This window comes from Psammomys obesus, unplaced genomic scaffold, assembly GCF_907164565.1.
Source record: "Psammomys obesus unplaced genomic scaffold, mPsaObe1.curated_primary_1811, whole genome shotgun sequence".
Taxonomy (NCBI): domain Eukaryota; kingdom Metazoa; phylum Chordata; class Mammalia; order Rodentia; family Muridae; genus Psammomys; species Psammomys obesus.
Window position 1 is genome coordinate 1512412 of NW_026593895.1, and position 17560 is coordinate 1529971.

Genomic DNA, 17560 nt, shown 5'->3' on the forward strand with positions numbered 1-17560 from the left:
TGGCTAAGCAGTTAAGAGCACTATCTTCTTCCAAAGGTCCTGAGTTCAATTCCCAGCAACCACATGGTGTCCACAACCATCTATAGAGGTATCTGGGGGCCTCTTCTGGCCTACTGACTCACATGCAGGCAGAACACCATATAAAGAAATCTAAACAGCAAAACCTGAGTTCAATTCTCTGACTCCTGGAGGCCAATGAGGGCCTAGGACATGTTTTTGCCGTTATTCCTAAACAGGGTACTATATTCTCTTGGCAGAAAGTTGGGAGCTCTTGGTGATTTTCTCAGCCCACTGTGGCCATGACAACTGCTGACCTCTTAGGCAGGCAGGCAGAGATAGCTTCTCTGGCTAGGAACAAAATTGACAGGTGGGCCTAACCTGAAAACCTCAGGGAAGCTAAGTCTCACACACCAGTCACGAGGAAGTCCAGTCTCTTTCCAGTCCCACTGTGCTGCCTGGGCTATCCTGGGATCCTATAATAAGCAGGTGCCTGCACCTTCCACTGGCACTGAGTCACCCCTCAGGGTGGGGTGTGTCCTGGGCCCCTGGATGCCTGAGAAGGGGCAGGCGTGTCGATATGAGAAGCCAGGCCTGAGAATGCACAGCAGAGGCCCAGGGGAGGCCACAAGCTTGGATCCACAAGGCCTACAAGAAAGCTCGTGCGGCTGGTGCAAGGTGCAGTTAGGTAAGCAGGAGGTGGCCTGAGATAAGGCCAGGCTTCCTAGTTGCCCTGGGGGTGTCGCACACTGCTGGGGCGCCCTGGGCTGGGGGTGGGGGTGGGGAGACGTCTCTCCAGAAGGCACCTGCCTAAGCATGAGACCTGGTCTGACCACTCCCTTGTCCGATGGCTTTGGACACACTCCTTAACCCCTTCAGGAAATGTCAGGTTCCTTCTGCAAAACGCAAATAATAGCACCCAGCCTTCGAGGTAATTGGGGCTGGGGCTGGAGCCCTGTAAACTCAGGTCTCTTTGAAGTTGGCAAGCACGTAGCGTCCTAGGAAGGGCCATCTCCCCTTCCCTCTTCCCTGGTCCAGGTGACCAGAGGTCACTATTATGGGGGCCGGTTCCCGAGGCTCCGCCCTCGGAGACATGAAGCAACCCGGTCGGAGGACCGGAGTTAACTCCAGAAAGACACGGGGCAAAGGCGGAGCGTGTTCGGTGCCGCTGTCCCGAAACGTTCTAGGGGTGAGCTGTGCAGAAAGAACCTCTTTTTCCGGTAGAAGTTTCTATCGTCTATACTTTTCTTCGCTGCTTGCTGCTGTCCCTTTAAGAGTTCCGCGGGTTGCCCCGCCCCCTGAGAAATCTTATTGGCCTATTCCACTCCTGTGGGTGGGGGCCCATTGCGATTGGCTGCTGCAGGCCGGGGGCGGGGCTGAGTGCCGATAACAGGGGTCGTGACTGTTTTCGCAGCTTCGCTTAGACGAAAAACACCAGCCGAGGCGCTTGCGAGACTCCTCTGCTGCAGAGGGCCAGGGAAGTCCTCGGGTCCTGTGGGTGCTCTGCGCGCTGGCGGTGTCTGGCTACCTGCCGCCGTCCCGAGTGGAAACTCGGCCGCGGCTCTTGCGCGACGCTCCCCGGTTCTCGCTGCTTTCGGGGGGTCGGAGTCCCGCGGCCTGCGCTGCTGAGCTCTCAGGTAAGCGCGGCCGAGTCGGCTTCTGCTCCGCTGAGCTAGCCAGAAGGCCTTGCCCCTCTCCTTCCTCGGGCTCGGGCCTACCGTCCCCTCCTGTCCCGGTGCCCCTCGGGATGCAGCCGCAGGACAGCCTTTGAGAAGTTTCTGGGGACCCTAGCGGTCAGGACCGAACCCTGTGTGGGTCTGGGCACCGGCAGCTCCCGGCGCAGCCCGAGCTCAGCGGCAGCCGGAAAGGACAGCCCAGCCTCTGCCTCTGCCTCCCTGGCCTTTCGGAAGGAAGGGACAACTCCTTTCAGCTCCGTAGGGAGGAGAGGGCTGTGGGGTATGGGACACAGACCTCCAATCCTTGCCCCGTTCGGGTGCATTGTGCTGGAAATTTGTGCGCGTCGCAGCATTTTGTGAGGACAGACAGACAGAAAACATGTAAATACACCTACCGCAGATGGACTCCTAGTGCTATAAACAGCACACAGAAGAGCCGGGTGGTGGTGGAGGAATCAGGAGGTGGAGGCAGTAGGATCAGAAGTTCAAGACCTGCCTTGGGTACATGCAGAGTTGGAGGCTAGCCCGGGCCCCATGAGACCCTGCCTTTAAAAACCTACTGAAAGAACACCCAGGTGGGCCACTTGGAGGGGAAGGTAACCAGAGTGATGAAATCAAGCTGGGGGAAGGAAGGTAAGCGAGCACAGAGACCTCTGAAGTAGGTGAGATATAAGCTGGTGGCTAAAGAAGGGCAAGAAGGGTTGGCAGAGGGCAGGTCATCTGGACCATCCCTTTTTCCTGGTGTCCACGGTGGCCTCAGGATAGAGTCTCTTCTTTGTCACCAAGGCTGACAGTTTCAGAGAGGCACTGAACTTAGAATCTCTCTCCTCTGGAGATTTCCCATGCTGCCCTGCAGCTAGATTTAGAGGCTCCGCATCCTAGGAGTTAAGGGAGAGAAGTAAGAGTTTGAGTCTGCTACCCTCCTACTGGGTAGGGATCCCATATGAAAGCTCAGAAGGTTTGGGCAATTCCATCTCACAGATGGGAAAGACAAGCTCTCTCAACCGCTGCCAGGGAGAGAAGGCCCTTGGGAGGGGTGTGTGTGTGTGTCTAGGAATGTCAGACTAGGTCCCACCTAAGGCCCCAGCAGGCTAGCCACAGAGGGTGGGAGGAAGGCGAGCCCGGAGCCATGGGCAGGAGCCTGCCTCTGGAGAATGCTCTGAGGTCAGAGCTGCCCTTTCAGGTTCACAGGTAGAAGAAACCTTGCCTCAGTTCCCTGGTCCCCAGAGGCCCGGGCTCCCCCATGATGCTCTGCTACTGTTTCAAGATGTCGCAGCCCATATTTGTCTAGGTCAGCCCTCTCTCCTTCCTCTTTTTCCTGGTGGGCCAGCTCCTTTCACTTCTCTATCAGTGCATGCTGCCAAGGCCAGAAGAAGGTCTGGGGAAGGAGAGGCTCTGGGGCCGTAGGGTAGAGTCTGTGGGTCCACTGGGCAGTGCCCACCCTTCCCCTAAGGGTGCTTGCCCAGTGTTCCTTGGAGGGCAGCGCAGGGTACCGGACCTGTGTATTGGAAGGAAGAGTGTCCTGATGTATTTCTTCTCACTACTTCAGTTTCTTTCGGAGGACAGTCATCCTGTCAGGTGCAGTGTGCTTGGCTGCCTCCCAGCCCCAGTGCTGCTGGAGCGGAATATTCTGGGTCTGGAGTGTGGCTTGGTAGCTCATAGGCCTCTGCCTGCTTAGCAGTGTCCACTTGCTCAGGTAGAGATGAATACCTTGAGCCACTGCTAGGTGTAGAACTGGCCAGAATGTCAGGATCTGGAGGGGACAGCTGGACTATGGGCAGCTGGAGGCCATACCTCTGAATATTTGTACCTCCCAGGGATGGGTTCCCAGTCCTACAGTGGAGTGTCACAGGTGGCAGCAGACACCTCTGGTCCTTCTTCCCAGAAAAGCCACTGGACCTTGTAAGGACACCTGGGTCCATGGGCAGACCCCCCCCCCCCTCCGCCCCACATTCATTTCCTCAGCCTGTAGGAAACTCATCCATTGCTAGCTTCTGTAGACATTTTCACAGCTTGCCTTTTTTGGCTGTCATAGCAACCTTGCTGGATAGCTGTGATTGTCCCTGTGACACTCAGAAGGGAAGTGACTCATCAGAGGTCACACAGCAAGCAGGCGAGGGCCAGGAATGCCATCCTAGTCAGGCTTGCCAATTCTGTAACCTACAGGAGATGGGAACCAGGCCCGGGGACACAAACCTGTTGTTGCTTTAGCTATTAGGAGACTGAGGCAGGAGAATCACAGGTTCAAGGCTGGGCAGCATAGGGAGACCCTGTCTCAGAAGGAGGATTAGGGATGTAGGTCAGTGGTCCAGTGGTCCAGTGCTTGCCTCAAATAGGACCAGTCTCCAGCAATGCAAGATAAAGAAGCAAAAATATATGTTTGAGACATTGAGAGGTCAAACTCAGACACCCTAGTAGTGAAGAGGACTTGCCGGGGGTCTTATGATCGGGAAGGATGGGTGTCATGTGTGGCTGAATCCAGGGGTTGCTGGGAGTTCACAGTTTCTCTCTGCATCCAACTTGTGGCTCTGCCCTTTGTGAGCTTTCTCTCCAGAGCCCCAGCCCAGTGTCACAGTTGGCCTGCTGACCTCAGCAGGATAGGTTATCACTGGCCAGGGTGCTGCAACTTTCTGGTTGGCCAGGCTTGGATATGCTCACATTTCCTGACATTTGTGCTTTGTGGAGAGCAGGAGCGCTGGCTGAGCTCTCTCGGGAAAGTGGGGCCCTCTTGCTGCCTCACCCTTGTCCTATCCTCTCTGACCTGTTGCAGTGCTTCCTCCCTGTCTCACCTTCTGCTAGGCCTGCCCATCCTCTGCAGTAGCCTACGGGACCCTGCCCAGGTGAAATGGGACCCTGTCGCCTTTTTTGGAAAGGCCTTTTTCAGTACTCTTGAGAGTGCAGTCACACTGCATGTAGGTGTGCTACCCCATCTGACCCGGCCACCCCAACCCTGTTGATCTGTCCAGCTGCCCAGGCCTATTCTTTTTGGTCTTTGGCCAAGTCTGTTTCTACCTCAGGGCCTTTGTGTTTGCTGTTCTCTCCAAAGAATGTTCTTTATCTAGAGTTTTCCAAGGTTGACTCCTCAGTCACGTGTCATCTTGACTGAACACCAACCTAAACCAACCTTCACATGTTCCCTGGAACTCAGCCTTAACTGTGAAGCAAGGCCATGATAACTGGATAGAAGACCGTGCTGTCTTTGGAAACAGCCTTGGGCGTGTATGGAGGGACCCACAGAGCATCTTTCTTGCTACTTTCTGACTTCAACACATGCTTCTGTCTAATGGTCTAACATGGCTGCTTGTGTTCTATCGTGTTCATATTCCAGCTGATGGGAAGAAAGAAGGGCACGACCTGAAACTGGCGAGTCGCGCTCTGCTGCTGCTGTCCACGTGGCCAGTCTCTCCTGCAAGGGAAGCTGGGGAAAGCAGACTGAAATCCAGGCTTCTGCTGGTAAGAAGTGTGGATACTGGGGACTTCCCTGTGTGTGCTGTGTTTCTGTCCTTGTGTCCCACTCCGCTGTCTTCTCAGCACTTCTCTCCAGCAGAAGTTTGCGTTTTACTTATAAAGGTTTGTGTCTGCTCTCTTTCTGTCCCTGGGAGGAAGACCTCAGGAGAGTAGGCCTTGCCTGCCCTGTCCCTGCCATATCCAAGTGATCCAGTGAGTTGTTGGGTACACTGACCACATGGCTGGTCAGATCTGCTGGGCAAGCAGAAGGATGCATGAGTGATGGATGATTGCTCCATTCGCCTTTGCCATCGTTGGGGCTGGGAAGAAGCCAGTGTCTTTGGAGGAACCAGGCACATACTTCCTTCCTTAATCTTCCCCATCAGCAAGCTGGAGGTGTAACAAATCAGAGCCAGGGCACAGCCTGTTCAGAGAAGGCTGGGGACCGGGTCTTGGCTGCCTGTTTAGGGGTTTCCTGTCCCTTTCAGCAGAGATAGCACTAGAGTGTATAATGGCCCCAGCAAACTGAGATGTCCCTGAGTCTCCCAAGGCCTGCCTCTTCTTGCTGCTGTCCAGAGAGCTTTAAGTAGACCTACAGGGCTCCTTTTGCTTTATCTCCGGGAGAGGGGGACAACACCAAGCTCCTGGCCATTCCTGCCACAGGCAGGTCATCAGGCCACGACCTTTTCCTGTATAAAGCTTTCTGAAGTTTTCCTGCTAGTATGTAGGATCGTGCGCCCCCGCCTGGGTGGAGTGCCTGGGGCGCAGTGTGCCCCCCTAGGCTGCAAAGTGGATCCCAGCATTGTTTCCATATTGGTCACGTGTGGCGTGTCTGGATCCACCCACCTCACATTGGGGAGGCCCATTCATTTTGCCAGCAATTCAGGTTCATTCTTTTTACTGCCATCTTGTGGTCACGGGCTGACACTGCATCCCCTGCCTGGATACTGGCTGTTTTGAGTGATTCTTAACCCTGATATCATCACCCATGAGTCCTGGGGCTCAGCTTGTACTGCAGGAAGCCCTTTTGCCATTCCCATGCAGTTATCTCATCAAGATTCCTCATCTAGGGTTTTCTGGCCACCGTTAGTCTCCTCTCTTCAAGGCATTGCAGGGACACCAGATCCTCAGCTCTCTGGTCCCCCAGACTGAACATCAGTCTTTTCTACCCAGATGGCCACAAAGACGGTAACCTCTGGGCTACTCTGGCTTCCAGCTTCTCCTGGCAGCCTGGCCTTCTCAGATGCACCACCCTTGCCCTCTCTCTTTGTACCACTACTCCAGGCCCTATATCTAGAGACCTCCGTGTCTTTCCAGGTATCCCCTCCACCTGTAGCTGCTTTCCCAGTGCAGCAGAGAGGGTTCCTCCGAGGACATTAGTGGCCGTGTGGCCTCATAGATCAAATGGTGGGTTAATTTTTGCAAGGTGGGGTTAGGAGCCACATCACTGAGCCTTCAATCCTGCTGAGCATTCTACATCACCATGGCAGGGGCAGGGTGGGGGCCGTGCTCTGAATTCCTTCATCTCTTGAGACTGGAGGAAGAATCTGGAAGGTATGTTGTCACTGCTTTCTGGCACATGATTCTCAGTAATTGGTTTGGGTGACTGTCAGGGGGCAGAGGCTTAAGGCAGAGCCTGAGAGGAGGGCCCATGCCCTGTACAGAGCTAAGAGCCCCCTCAGTCTTCTCCCTGCCTCCTACCAGGCGAGTCTTAAGTATGACTTCTACTCTGCGCTGCCACTTTGGTTTTCCCTGAGAGCCTTAGGCCGATGGAGGAGGGCCAAGACCCTGTGCCCTAACCACATGGGCTTGTCTTCAGGGCCACTGCTGGTGGAATGGCCAGCCTGCAGGAGGCCAATGGAAGCACAGCGTGGCCACCGCCCGCAGCATCCAATATCAGTGAGCCCCACCAGTGCCTGCTGCTGCTGTATGAGGATATCGGCTCCTCCAGGTAGGGTTCCTGACCCTGCTGAGGGTGGGCTGTGGGTGGGCTCTCAGCATGTCATGGGCTGGGGAACTGTGGATCTACCTCACCAGTGAGATAGCTTCTGTGCCCTCTGCCAGGGTCCGGTACTGGGACCTCCTGCTGCTCATTCCCAATGTGCTCTTCTTCATCTTCCTGCTCTGGAAGCTTCCCTTAGCTCGGGCCAAGATCCGTGTCACCTCCAGCCCCATTTTTATCACCTTCTACATCTTGGTGAGTTTCCTCCAATCAGTGACAGATAGCCTATCTCTGATTTAAGCACAAAAGGAAAATGAATGAATTGCTTCCATAACGAAAATGGCTTCAGTTATGGCTGGATCCAGGGACTGTTCCTCTTGCTCTTTACTGTACTCGGTTCTCTCCATGGAAATGATGCCAAGGACAGCTGGGAGCTCACCTGGCTTTTCCAGCTGCACCAGGGAATCCCTCTTTCCTGGCCTGTAGGGGAGACTTAGCCTGGCCTTGAATTGTCCCATCTAGGATCCCACATTCCTGCCTGAGCCAGTTAGCAAGGAAAGGGAAGGTTGAGGCAGGTCAGTAGACCATGCTGACTGAAGGAGGCAGGTGATCCCTGTGGGAACATGGGGAATTGGTACTAGAGGGATGGAATGAACGTTGATGAGGAAAATGTTCACAGCAGCCCCATTCAGTCGTCCATTCTTCCACTTATGTAATGGTTTGGCAGCAGTCTCACCTGACAGAAGGACCTGTAGTCTCAGCCTTTGGTGGGCCCTATGCATGTTGCTTTGGGGATATGGAGCAAGGCTGTGCATGAGGCAGAGGCTCTAAGGGTAACCTCCCTGGGTGTACCCCCACTTCAGGGTGTGGGACTCTTTTTTCCTTATGGAGAGGAGCCTAATTGACTGGAGTACCCTACATTGAGGCTCTGAGATGTCACTCCAAGAGCTGAGTGGCTCCCTGGTCTCTTCTGTTGTCAGACTCTAAGCTTCCCACCATTGGTGTGTAGTGGGCAAGTAGGGAGACATGACGTGGGGAGCACTGGGGGCTAAGGAGGTAGAAGTGGAGCAAAGGCTGGCTTTCTTCTGTCACTTGCCTAAGGTCACAGAGCAGGGAAGCAGGGGGCCTAGGAAAGCTCCAGCTGCCTGGTCCTCTAACCACGGTGAGACAGTGGGTCTTCGGGTGGGCAGCAGTGGAGTTCTCCATGCCTGAGCCCTGTGTTGGGACCTGCCTTCTTATGTCCCCCTCACCCTCCCTGTCCTATTCCTTATCTGGTTACAGCCTCCCATTCTTGAGTGGATCCTGCAGAAGTGAGGCTTTGTTAGTCCTAACACTACACTCTGTCCTTCTCTTGCCCTGCAGGTGTTTGTGGTAGCCCTGGTGGGCATTGCCAGGGCTGTGGTTTCTATGACGGTCAGCGCCTCCGATGCTGCGACAGTTGCTGACAAGGTGCAGGGGGGAAGCCAGTCTGGTGGAGGTTATGATGTGCCCTCTGTACCCTGATCCACCCTGAGTTGGAGAGACTCAGGATATCTATCTGGGTGGAGCCCACCCTCAGTTGACCCTGTGCCTCTCTGTGCCCAGATCCTGTGGGAGATCACCCGCTTTTTCCTGCTGGCCATTGAGCTGAGTGTAGTGATCCTGGGCCTTGCGTTTGGTATGTGTGCTGTAGGGCTGTGCTGAAACCCGGACCCGCTCTCCCTACCCTTCCTGCAATTACCCACAAGTGGATCCTAGGAGGAGGGGCTGACTCACCCTGTACCTTACAGGTCACCTAGAGAGCAAGTCCAGCATCAAGCGGGTGCTGGCTATCACCACAGTACTGTCTCTGGCCTACTCAGTCACCCAGGTATGTGTGTAGGGAGGTATCAAGGGTCTTGTTTCTAAACTGTGAGTGTTTCCAAGGAACCACATGGACCAGGCAGGGCCACCTTCCCCTGGACGCAGACCATAAGTGAGCCCCAGGAAGGCTAGGAAAAGTGTGAGAGCTGGTGTCTGGACAGGCACTCTGAGAGTATATGAGGTGGGGCCTTTTTTTTTTGTTTTTTGTTTTTTGGTTTTTTTTTTGTTTTTGTTTTTGTTTTTTTTTAGGCTGGATAGGGCCGGCCTTGAAGGCTTTGTCCACAAGGGACTCAGCCAGGGTCTGAACTGCCCCTGGAGTTAGGTGGGTAGCCATGGCTGGGGCATAGGCAAGGGTGGGGCCTGGCATGCTGGAGAGCCCTGGGCTCTGCAAGGGAAACCCAAGAGACGCTCCAGTGCTAGGACTGACCCGACCTCCTCACCTACAACAGGGGACTCTGGAGATCCTCTACCCTGACTCCCATCTTTCGGCTGAGGATTTCAACATCTATGGCCATGGCGGCCGCCAGTTCTGGCTAGTCAGCTCTTGCTTCTTCTTCCTGGTGAGGTCTGGCGTGCTCCCTGGGGGCAGGTGAAATAGCCTGGCCCGGCCCGGCCCGGCCTCCCTGTCACCCCTGTCTCTGCAGGTCTACTCACTGGTGGTAATTCTCCCCAAGACCCCGCTAAGGGAGCGTGTGTCCCTGCCTTGTGAGTATCTGCTGGGGCAAGGGTGTGGGGGCATTGGCCTGTTCCGGCCTGCAGCTGGGGAGCACTGGGAAGGAGCATCGCTTCAAGGTTTATACCTGAAGGGTAGGGTGGTTCAGAAGCTCATGACCCTTGCCCCCTAGCGCGGAGGAGTTTCTACGTGTATGCAGGCATCCTGGCCACACTCAACTTTCTGCAGGGGTTGGGGAGTGCTCTGCTGTGCGCTAACATCATTGAGGGGCTCTGGTAAGAGGGTGCCCACCGTGGGAGTGGGTTGGGCCTGGGTGGAGTGGCTACCACCGTGGCAGAAGGGGTCCCCATTCCTTTGGGCAAGGCATGGGGTCAGGGCAGGACCACAGGCCCTGGCCATGCTGACCTGCTCTCTACCACAGCTGTGTGGATGCCACTACCTTCCTGTACTTCAGCTTCTTTGCACCGCTCATCTATGTGGCCTTCCTCCGTGGCTTCTTTGGGTGAGTGATGGCCAGACTTATGCACTCCAATGTGCCTGTAACTACTGTGTATGCATGGCCATTGGGGTGGGTGTGCAGAGGGCACTGAATGGCACTATGTATCTCTTTGCGGATGTGCAACAAGCACAGACGGCTGCATTTCCCACCAGACAGGGCTGCAGCTTAGCAGTGCTGTTCCATTACCTAATTTGTCAGCAGCACCTACTATGAGCTAGACGCTGCTGTACAGACCCCAGGGGAGCAAAGCAGGCATGAGGCAGCAGCATGTACCTGGCAGGGGCCCTGAGGGTCCCCAGTGAGCTGAGGCACAGGTGCTTGTGGGTAACGTCAGAGGCTAGGATGCAGGGACCGGCTGATAGGGTGGAGTGCAGGCAGGGGCTTGCTGTCCTGTCAGGGCTGGGGTGATGGACATGGACTATCTCTGGGGAGGCCTAGGTAAGGCTATAAGGGGCTGCTGCCTGCACCAATCTGCATAGGCTGCTGCTCTATTGGGCCTCCTCTAGTTATCCTGAAGACCAGGTTCGGGAGTAGGCAGTCATATGCTGCAGGCATGGAGGTCACACATGGCCAGGGTTGGTGAAGGCTAGGGTTTAGTTTATTGTCTCCCATGGGGTGCTGACACACCCATGGATGGGGAGGTATGGAAACCCCTGCCGCAACTCTCAGGTGTGTGTGGGACCAGCTTCAAAATAAATCTTGGTGGGCTCAAGGGTTCCTTCAGGGACCTCAGATGAGCTAGGCTTCTGTCTGGCCCCTGCTCCTCCTGACTGCAGTGCTTCCTCCGCACTGTCTCACCAGCTCAGAGCCCAAGATCCTTTTCTCCTACAAATGCCAAGTGGATGAGGCTGAAGAGCCAGACATGCACCTGCCACAACCGTACGCGGTGGCCCGGCGCGAGGGCATAGAGTCTGCAGGCCCTGCGGGGGCCTCCGCAGCCAGCTATTCCAGCACGCAGTTCGACTCTGCCGGGGTGGCCTACTTAGATGACATTGCCTCAATGCCCTGCCACACGGGCAGCATCAACAGCACAGACAGCGAGCGCTGGAAAGCCATCAATGCCTGAGTGGCCACCCAGGCATCGGGAGGTCTGTGAGGACAGCTGGGCTCCCAGGTGGAGCAGAGTGCAGCTGAGGAACTTGTGTGGATACCCCCTAGGGACAGGTGTACCTGTGCCCTAGGCACCGGGCTCTTCCTGTTCTCCATCCCCACTTCTCCTTTGCTGACTCTGCTCCAGCTTGGGACCCCCACGTTCCCAGCACTACGTTCCTGCTGGGGTCCTGCCTGCCTACCCCCTTGTCCCTTCCCTACAGCTCTCAGCCTCCTTAGCCACAGGGCCGCAGTGTGTATATTTTCTTGATCTATTTTTTAATAAAAGCAGAAAGCGTAGTAGGTGTGTGCTGATGCCTTTCTTCAGCAGGGCCGTACAGGTGGCAGGGAAGCCCCACCCAGTGATGTCCCCAGAACTGGCTGCCAGGGCAGGGTGAGGAGCAGGCCACTTGTTGGAGGGTAGGAGACCAATGTGGAAAGAAGGGAGTTCTGGGAGCTGAGGTCTGTGAAGTATGGTGGAGCCTGTGGTCCCTACCCCCTTTGGCTCCTTACACTCTCATCTCGGGCCATCCCTCCAGCAATGTCATCAATAAAGTAGGGGCAAAGGGACCCTTCTAACCCTGTGTGTACCAGTCACCTGCCATGACAACTCACTGTAAGTCTCTGGACAGTGCAGGACCCCGGAGGGATCCTGGCTCAGAGCAGAACAGGTGGAAGAAAGTGCTGGGAGTGGGCTGGGGCCATGGCTCGAAGGTAAGAGTGCTGGCTGCTCCTACAGAGGACTTGAATTCGATTCCCAGCACCTATCTGGCAACTCAACCATCTAATCCCAGGGGATCTGCCCCCTTCTGACATCTTCAAGCACAAGGTACATATGTGGTACACAGACATCCTTGCATACAAAACACCATGTACATTAAAATATAACAGTAAAACAAAAGGCTGGAACTGGAGGGTGTTCTATAAGACATGGTAGGAAAAATGAGCTCAGTCTAGTAGGTGACCTCCAGGCAGGAGGTCTGCCAAGGTCATAGCCAAGCCAAGTGGTCAGAGCTAAGAGGCAATCACAGCTCAGCTGGGTGTCTACCTGTCCAGTGGCTGGCCCTCAGGCCAGGAGGGTGCCAAGGGCACAGCCCCTAACATCTTGTCACATGGTAAGGCCCCCATGGAAGAGCCCTTGGGATCTAGGCCTGGACATTTCAGATGACCTGGTATGGTCAGTGAGCTTGAGCACTGGCGGTGAAGGGGCAGACCACAAAGCTGGCAGAGTCTTGGAGCTTCTTTCATAAGGCGCACACAGGAGTCTGGGATGTGGGTGTGGAGAGCTTGCTCTCCCTGAAATTCCAGCAGCTGTGGGAACCACCAAGGAGGATTGGGCAGTCAAGTACAGAGCCGGGTTCATGCTGTTGCTGAGTGTGTGTGCGTGAGTTGTACATGAATGTGAGTGTGCATGTGTGTGTGTGTGTGTGTGTGCGTGCACGTGTTTAGTGAGTGTGAAGGAGTAGGCTGTGACATCACAGTAGCAAACTTTGCTTGTCAAGCTGTTATTGAGCAAGCTGTGGGAGCCACCACAAAGCTGAGGCAGATGCCAACTTTATTACTGGGCTCTCCCAGCTTCGGGGAGGCAGAGGAGGGTGGATCTCTGAGCTTAAGGCCAACCTAGTCTACAAAGCAAGTTCAGGACAGCCAAGGCTACACAGAGAAACCCTGCCTCAAAAATACAGAGAGAGATTGAATTTTATGTGAATGCATGTATGTGTGGGTATATGCTTGTTCTATGTGTGTTGTGGGAGGTTGCCCACAGGGACCAGAAGAAGGCATTGGATCCTCTGGAGCTGGAGTTACATGGTGATGAACCTAAAGTGGGTCCTAGAAACACAGTCCAGTGGTGGTGGTTAGTTTTATGTCAACTTGACATAAGCTGACGTCATCTGAGAGGAGGGGCCCTCGAATGAGAGCATGCCTCTATAAGATCGGGCTGTGGGCAGGCCTGTATGGCAGTGGTTCTCGCCTTCCTAATGCTACAACGCTTTAATGTGGTGGTCACCAACCATAACATTATTTTTGTTGCTACTTTATAACCGTAATTTTGCTGTTCTAAATCGTATAAATATCTGTGTTTTCTGATGGTCTTAGGTGACCCTGTGAAAAGTTGTGACCCACAGGTTGAGAACCACTGATGGAGTTATTTTTCTTAGTGACTGATGTGGGAGGACACGCTCTGAGGCTGGTGGTCCTGGATCCTATTGGGGAAAAAAAAAAAAGGCAGGCTGAGCAAGCTGTGAGGAGCAAGCTGGTGAGCTGCACTTCCCCATGGCGTCTGTCAGCCCCTTCAGGTTCTGCCCTGTTTGAACTCCTACCCTGACTTCCTTGGCTTTTGGTCATGGTGTTCCATCACAGCAACAGAAAATCTGACCAAAGACATCAGCCCTCTCTCTGTGAGAGTAGTCTGTGCTCTAAAACCACCGAGCCATCTCCCCAGCTTTTTTGTTTTGTATTGTTTTGTTTTGTTTTAAAAATGAATGCAGACACTTTACACATGGAGAAGCAGAACAAAGCAAGGCGCAGTAAACGTCTGTTGCCGATGTGGGTGGTGGAAGGTGACCTTCCCCCTCTGACTTTGACGTTATCTCTACAGGCAGGGCAGGAGCTGGCGCCTTGGAGCTAGCCTGCCTGCCGTGCTCACCAGGAGGCTGCTATCGTTTCACCTTTGAACCTTGAGAGCACCGCAGCTGTCCATGCCCCATCTCAGTGGGTCTTGGTGGCCTTTCCAGGCAGGTGGGAGAAGGGCCTCTCTGTAGGTGTGGGTGCTCAGTCATGACCAGCAAGCCACCTGGAGAGGCTTGATACTGCCGCAGTGAACAGTACAACTCTAAACCCTCTGGAATTCACAGTTAAAGTACTTTTAATCAGTCTTCTACAGGGACTAAGAGTTGTTCTCCCAGATAGGCCTTATTATTATTTTTTCATTTCCTACTGTAATAGAAGCCCTGCCTTTTGGGGGGATTGGTGAGACTCGATGCACAACTGCTCCTAATTGAAGCCTATGCTTTCTAGCCTCCCCTGAATGATGGGCCCAGCAGCCAAGTTCTGGTCAGTGGGATGGAATGGGCAAGCAGCATTCTGCCCAGAAGGAGAGGGACAGGGCCCTTTCCAGCTCTTGGAGCTGTCCTTGTAATGGCTGTGGTAACGGTAGCCATTTTGAACCGTAGGTTACCTCGGGGACCAGAAGCCTCTCCCGCAACAAGATACAGGGGCTGATATCCCTGACACTGCAAAGTGTCTGCCATGGCCTTGTAATTCAGCTTTCCAATGGCTTTTGGAATGAGCAAGATAAATGGCTATCTTTTTTAACCACATTGGGCTCTCCCCTCACACTTGAACCTAATCTTAGCCAACACACCAGGCTGCCAATCACATGCTGTGTACGCCTTGTCTTTCTGAAGAGTCTGCCTTGGGCAAAGCCTGTCAGCCAAGCAGCCAGCCTGACTGTGGCTTATGCCAGCACCCACTGCTTTGAACTCTCCATGGATGAAATCTCCAGGCCAACTGCAGCTGTTCACTGCCAAAGCACTCAGGCTCCTGAAGGCTTTGGCCACTGTTTGAAGCCCTGAGTGCGAGAGCTTTTTACCATAACAAGCCTTTTGGGGCTGTGGGGGAGGACTCTGGCAGACATTTTTATCCAAAAAGCAGCGGAAGTCCTGTGATTGGTGCAAATATGATTTCTCATTTGCATGAGGGACTGCTATGATTGGGGACAAAGTGGTCCCTCATTTGCATGTTGTGAATAAAGTTCTTTTTTTTTTTAATGTGAATAAAGTTCTTTATGTTACAGAAAGGGCTGGGCTGTGGTTGGTGCTGATACCTGACACACACATACCTTTGAAAGCTGCCGGCCTGGCTCACCCTTCCAGTCTGCTGACCATCCTATGCTGCCCCCTGGTGTCAAGAGCAGCTTCAGCATCGGCTCTGAAGGCCGCTGAGGAGAGGAGAGGACAGCAGAGAAAAGGGATGGCAGAAGGGATAGTGTTGGTGCAACAGAGATGGTGGAGAGCTAAGACTGTAGGAGTAGAAGGCTGTGAGGAACTACAAGTCCAAGTCACTGGAGGAGTTTCCATTCTTTGCAGTTCTTAAGAGCTGCTCTCACCACACCACAGGCCTAGAGCTGAGCACTAGTTGATATGATGTGCCCTGCTGTAAGCATAAGAGCTGTAACCCTGGTGACTGATGATGAAAGGCATGTGCCGTCATGGCTGGCCTTACTTGTTCTTCTTTTAAAGATGTATTTATTTTTGTTTTGTGTGTGAGAGTGTTTGCCACACGTGTGCAATGCCTGTAAGGCCAGAGGAGAGTGTTGGATCCCCTGGCACTGAAATTATAACTGACTGCGAGACACTATGAGGGTGCTGGAGACTGACCCTCAGTCGTCTGCAAGAGCAGCCAGTGCTCTGAACCACTTCTTCAGTCACTTATTCAACTAGACTTTGTTATATAGTGCAAGATGACCTTGAACTTCTGAGCCTCCTACCTCTACTTCAAACGCTGGGATTATAGGCATGAACCACCACAGCCAGTTTATTCAGGGTTTCAGGCGCATTTGACAGGAACTATACCAACTGAACTGCATCCCCAGCAAACGCAGGGGAGTGCTTCTCAGTCCCCTTCTGCCGCCTTCAGTTTTCTCCATCTCAGGCTGATCGTGTTGGGGGTGTGGTGTGGTAGGGGTGGGGCAGGAGGTGGCTGCAGAGGGGAGCTTCTCTGTTGAGACACTCTCCATGGTCTCTTCCTATCTATTTATACAGTACTCTACCTGCATGTGTGCCTACACACCAGAAGAGGGCACCAGATCTCACTATAGATGGTTATGAGCCACCATGTAGTTGCTAGGAATTGCACTCAGGACCTTCAGGAAGAGCAGACAGTGCTCACAACCACCGAGCCAGCTCTCCGGCCCCTCCATGGTCTGTTTCTAAGCAGCCTTCTAGGAGCCCCAGGTGATAAGGGGAGCTGTTGTGTGATTGGCCCCAAGGCTTGACTGCTAGAGCATGCCTAATGCTTGGTTCCTCGTATCACTTGGCACTGAGGCCTCAGCTGCGCACTGTAGCCTGTTGTGAGGTGGGTGCAGCACTACTGCAGTCAGATCTCCTTCGGGGCCTGGAGTGAAAGGTTTGGTTTCTTTTATGTTTTGTTTGTTTTGTTTTGTATTGTTTTGTTTTGGTCCCAAATGTGGGATGTGGAAATGTTTTTAGTTCATTCTCAGTTGAAAACAAACACATGAGAGGGCCCATGATCTTGGTCAGCTGAAAAGGGGCAGGTGAGCGGGCATGTGATGTTTTGCTGGAAGCTGCCTCATGCAAGGGGCATGACTTTTAAACAGCCTGTGTGGACTTGAGAAGGGATAAATAGAGGCCCACCGACAGGGCATCCATGCAAAATCTTTGTAAGGTGCACGTTGCTTCGCTGGTCTTCGTTTCTCTACACTTCTCGGAGAGAAACCCTCAGAGCAGGGAACTTCTCGTGGGACTCTGGCTGAGTCTTGTGGCTTTGGCTGGTGCATTCCGATTGGGCAGAGTCTTGCCATTTCTGCTGAATTGTGCCGTTGCTGTTGATTTGTGTTGCTGTTTGGTGTTGGCTGGACTGCTGGTGTCCAGATAATGAAGAGTAGACTTGCTTCAAGGAACTACATCTAAAAAGGTCCACAACCCCCTTTTCCTCATAATTTTCTTTCTCCCCCACCTCTTGTCAGTGGGTTAGAAGGGAGGTAGAAGTGTTTAAGAACCCTAAATAAAGTAGGTTTTGGAAAAATCTAAGCCTACAGGAGCCTCTCAACACAGAATCAGTTCCATCTGGCTGGGGCCTGATAGTGTCTGGAGAGGGCAACTTGAACAGAGCTGGGAAGCACAAAGCCACCCCAAGGAGACAGCTCTCCAACTACAGGGATGGGAGCCCCCACTCTATACATCCACAGACCTAGCGTCCATCCTGCAGCCCTGTGCATGTATAAGCCTTAAATGTCATCCTGTGGCACTAAGGTGACACCTCACAGGCTGCTGGGACACCGCCAGCAGCTGCTGCCAAGAGCCATGTGACCTAGAGGACAACCCACCCCACTCTGCCCACCCAGTCTTCAGTGACCTGTCCCTCAGCCTGTCCAGCCAAGGAGTGTCTCAGAAGGATGTCATGAATACAAAGAAAGAAGCCTCTGACATTTGGCAGACCTGGGGCCATGAAGCCGAAGGCTCAGGAATAGGCCAACAGATCCCAGAGGCCACAAGTTCCAAGAACTAAAAGACATACAGCGTCACCCTCAGTGGGCAGAGGACTGTAGCTCCAGGCACGGAGGCTGGAGGTTCACTGCTCTGCTCTGAAGGTACAGCATTCACCCTCAGCTCTAAGCAACCTCTCATGGTGATACCAAATGACATCTTCTGGAG

The 17560-nt window shown here is 53.7% G+C and overlaps 1 protein-coding gene across 1 annotated transcript; it reads left to right on the plus strand.

Annotated features, from left to right (window-relative positions):
- Positions 1-418: 418 nt before the first annotated feature.
- Tpra1 (transmembrane protein adipocyte associated 1) lies at positions 419-11465 on the plus strand. Its single transcript, XM_055617431.1, has 13 exons — positions 419-685; positions 1412-1634; positions 5002-5126; positions 6940-7071; positions 7185-7317; positions 8425-8511; positions 8647-8719; positions 8832-8911; positions 9354-9464; positions 9549-9609; positions 9750-9852; positions 9999-10079; positions 10878-11465. Exons 4-13 carry the CDS (start codon positions 6956-6958, stop codon positions 11140-11142), a joined length of 1110 nt encoding a protein of 369 aa, XP_055473406.1. The 5' UTR covers positions 419-685; positions 1412-1634; positions 5002-5126; positions 6940-6955; the 3' UTR covers positions 11143-11465.
- The last annotated feature ends 6095 nt before the right edge of the window (positions 11466-17560 follow it).

Bases quoted from the DNA above. Each gene is read 5' to 3' on its own strand.
- Tpra1 (XM_055617431.1), top strand. From the start codon at position 6,956: ATGGCCAGCCTGCAGGAGGCCAATGGAAGCACAGCGTGGCCACCGCCC. The intron at 7,072-7,184 runs GTAGGGTTCCTG...GCCCTCTGCCAG, and splicing joins GAGGATATCGGCTCCTCCAG to GGTCCGGTACTGGGACCTCC. The intron at 8,512-8,646 runs GTGCAGGGGGGA...CTCTGTGCCCAG, and splicing joins CTGCGACAGTTGCTGACAAG to ATCCTGTGGGAGATCACCCG.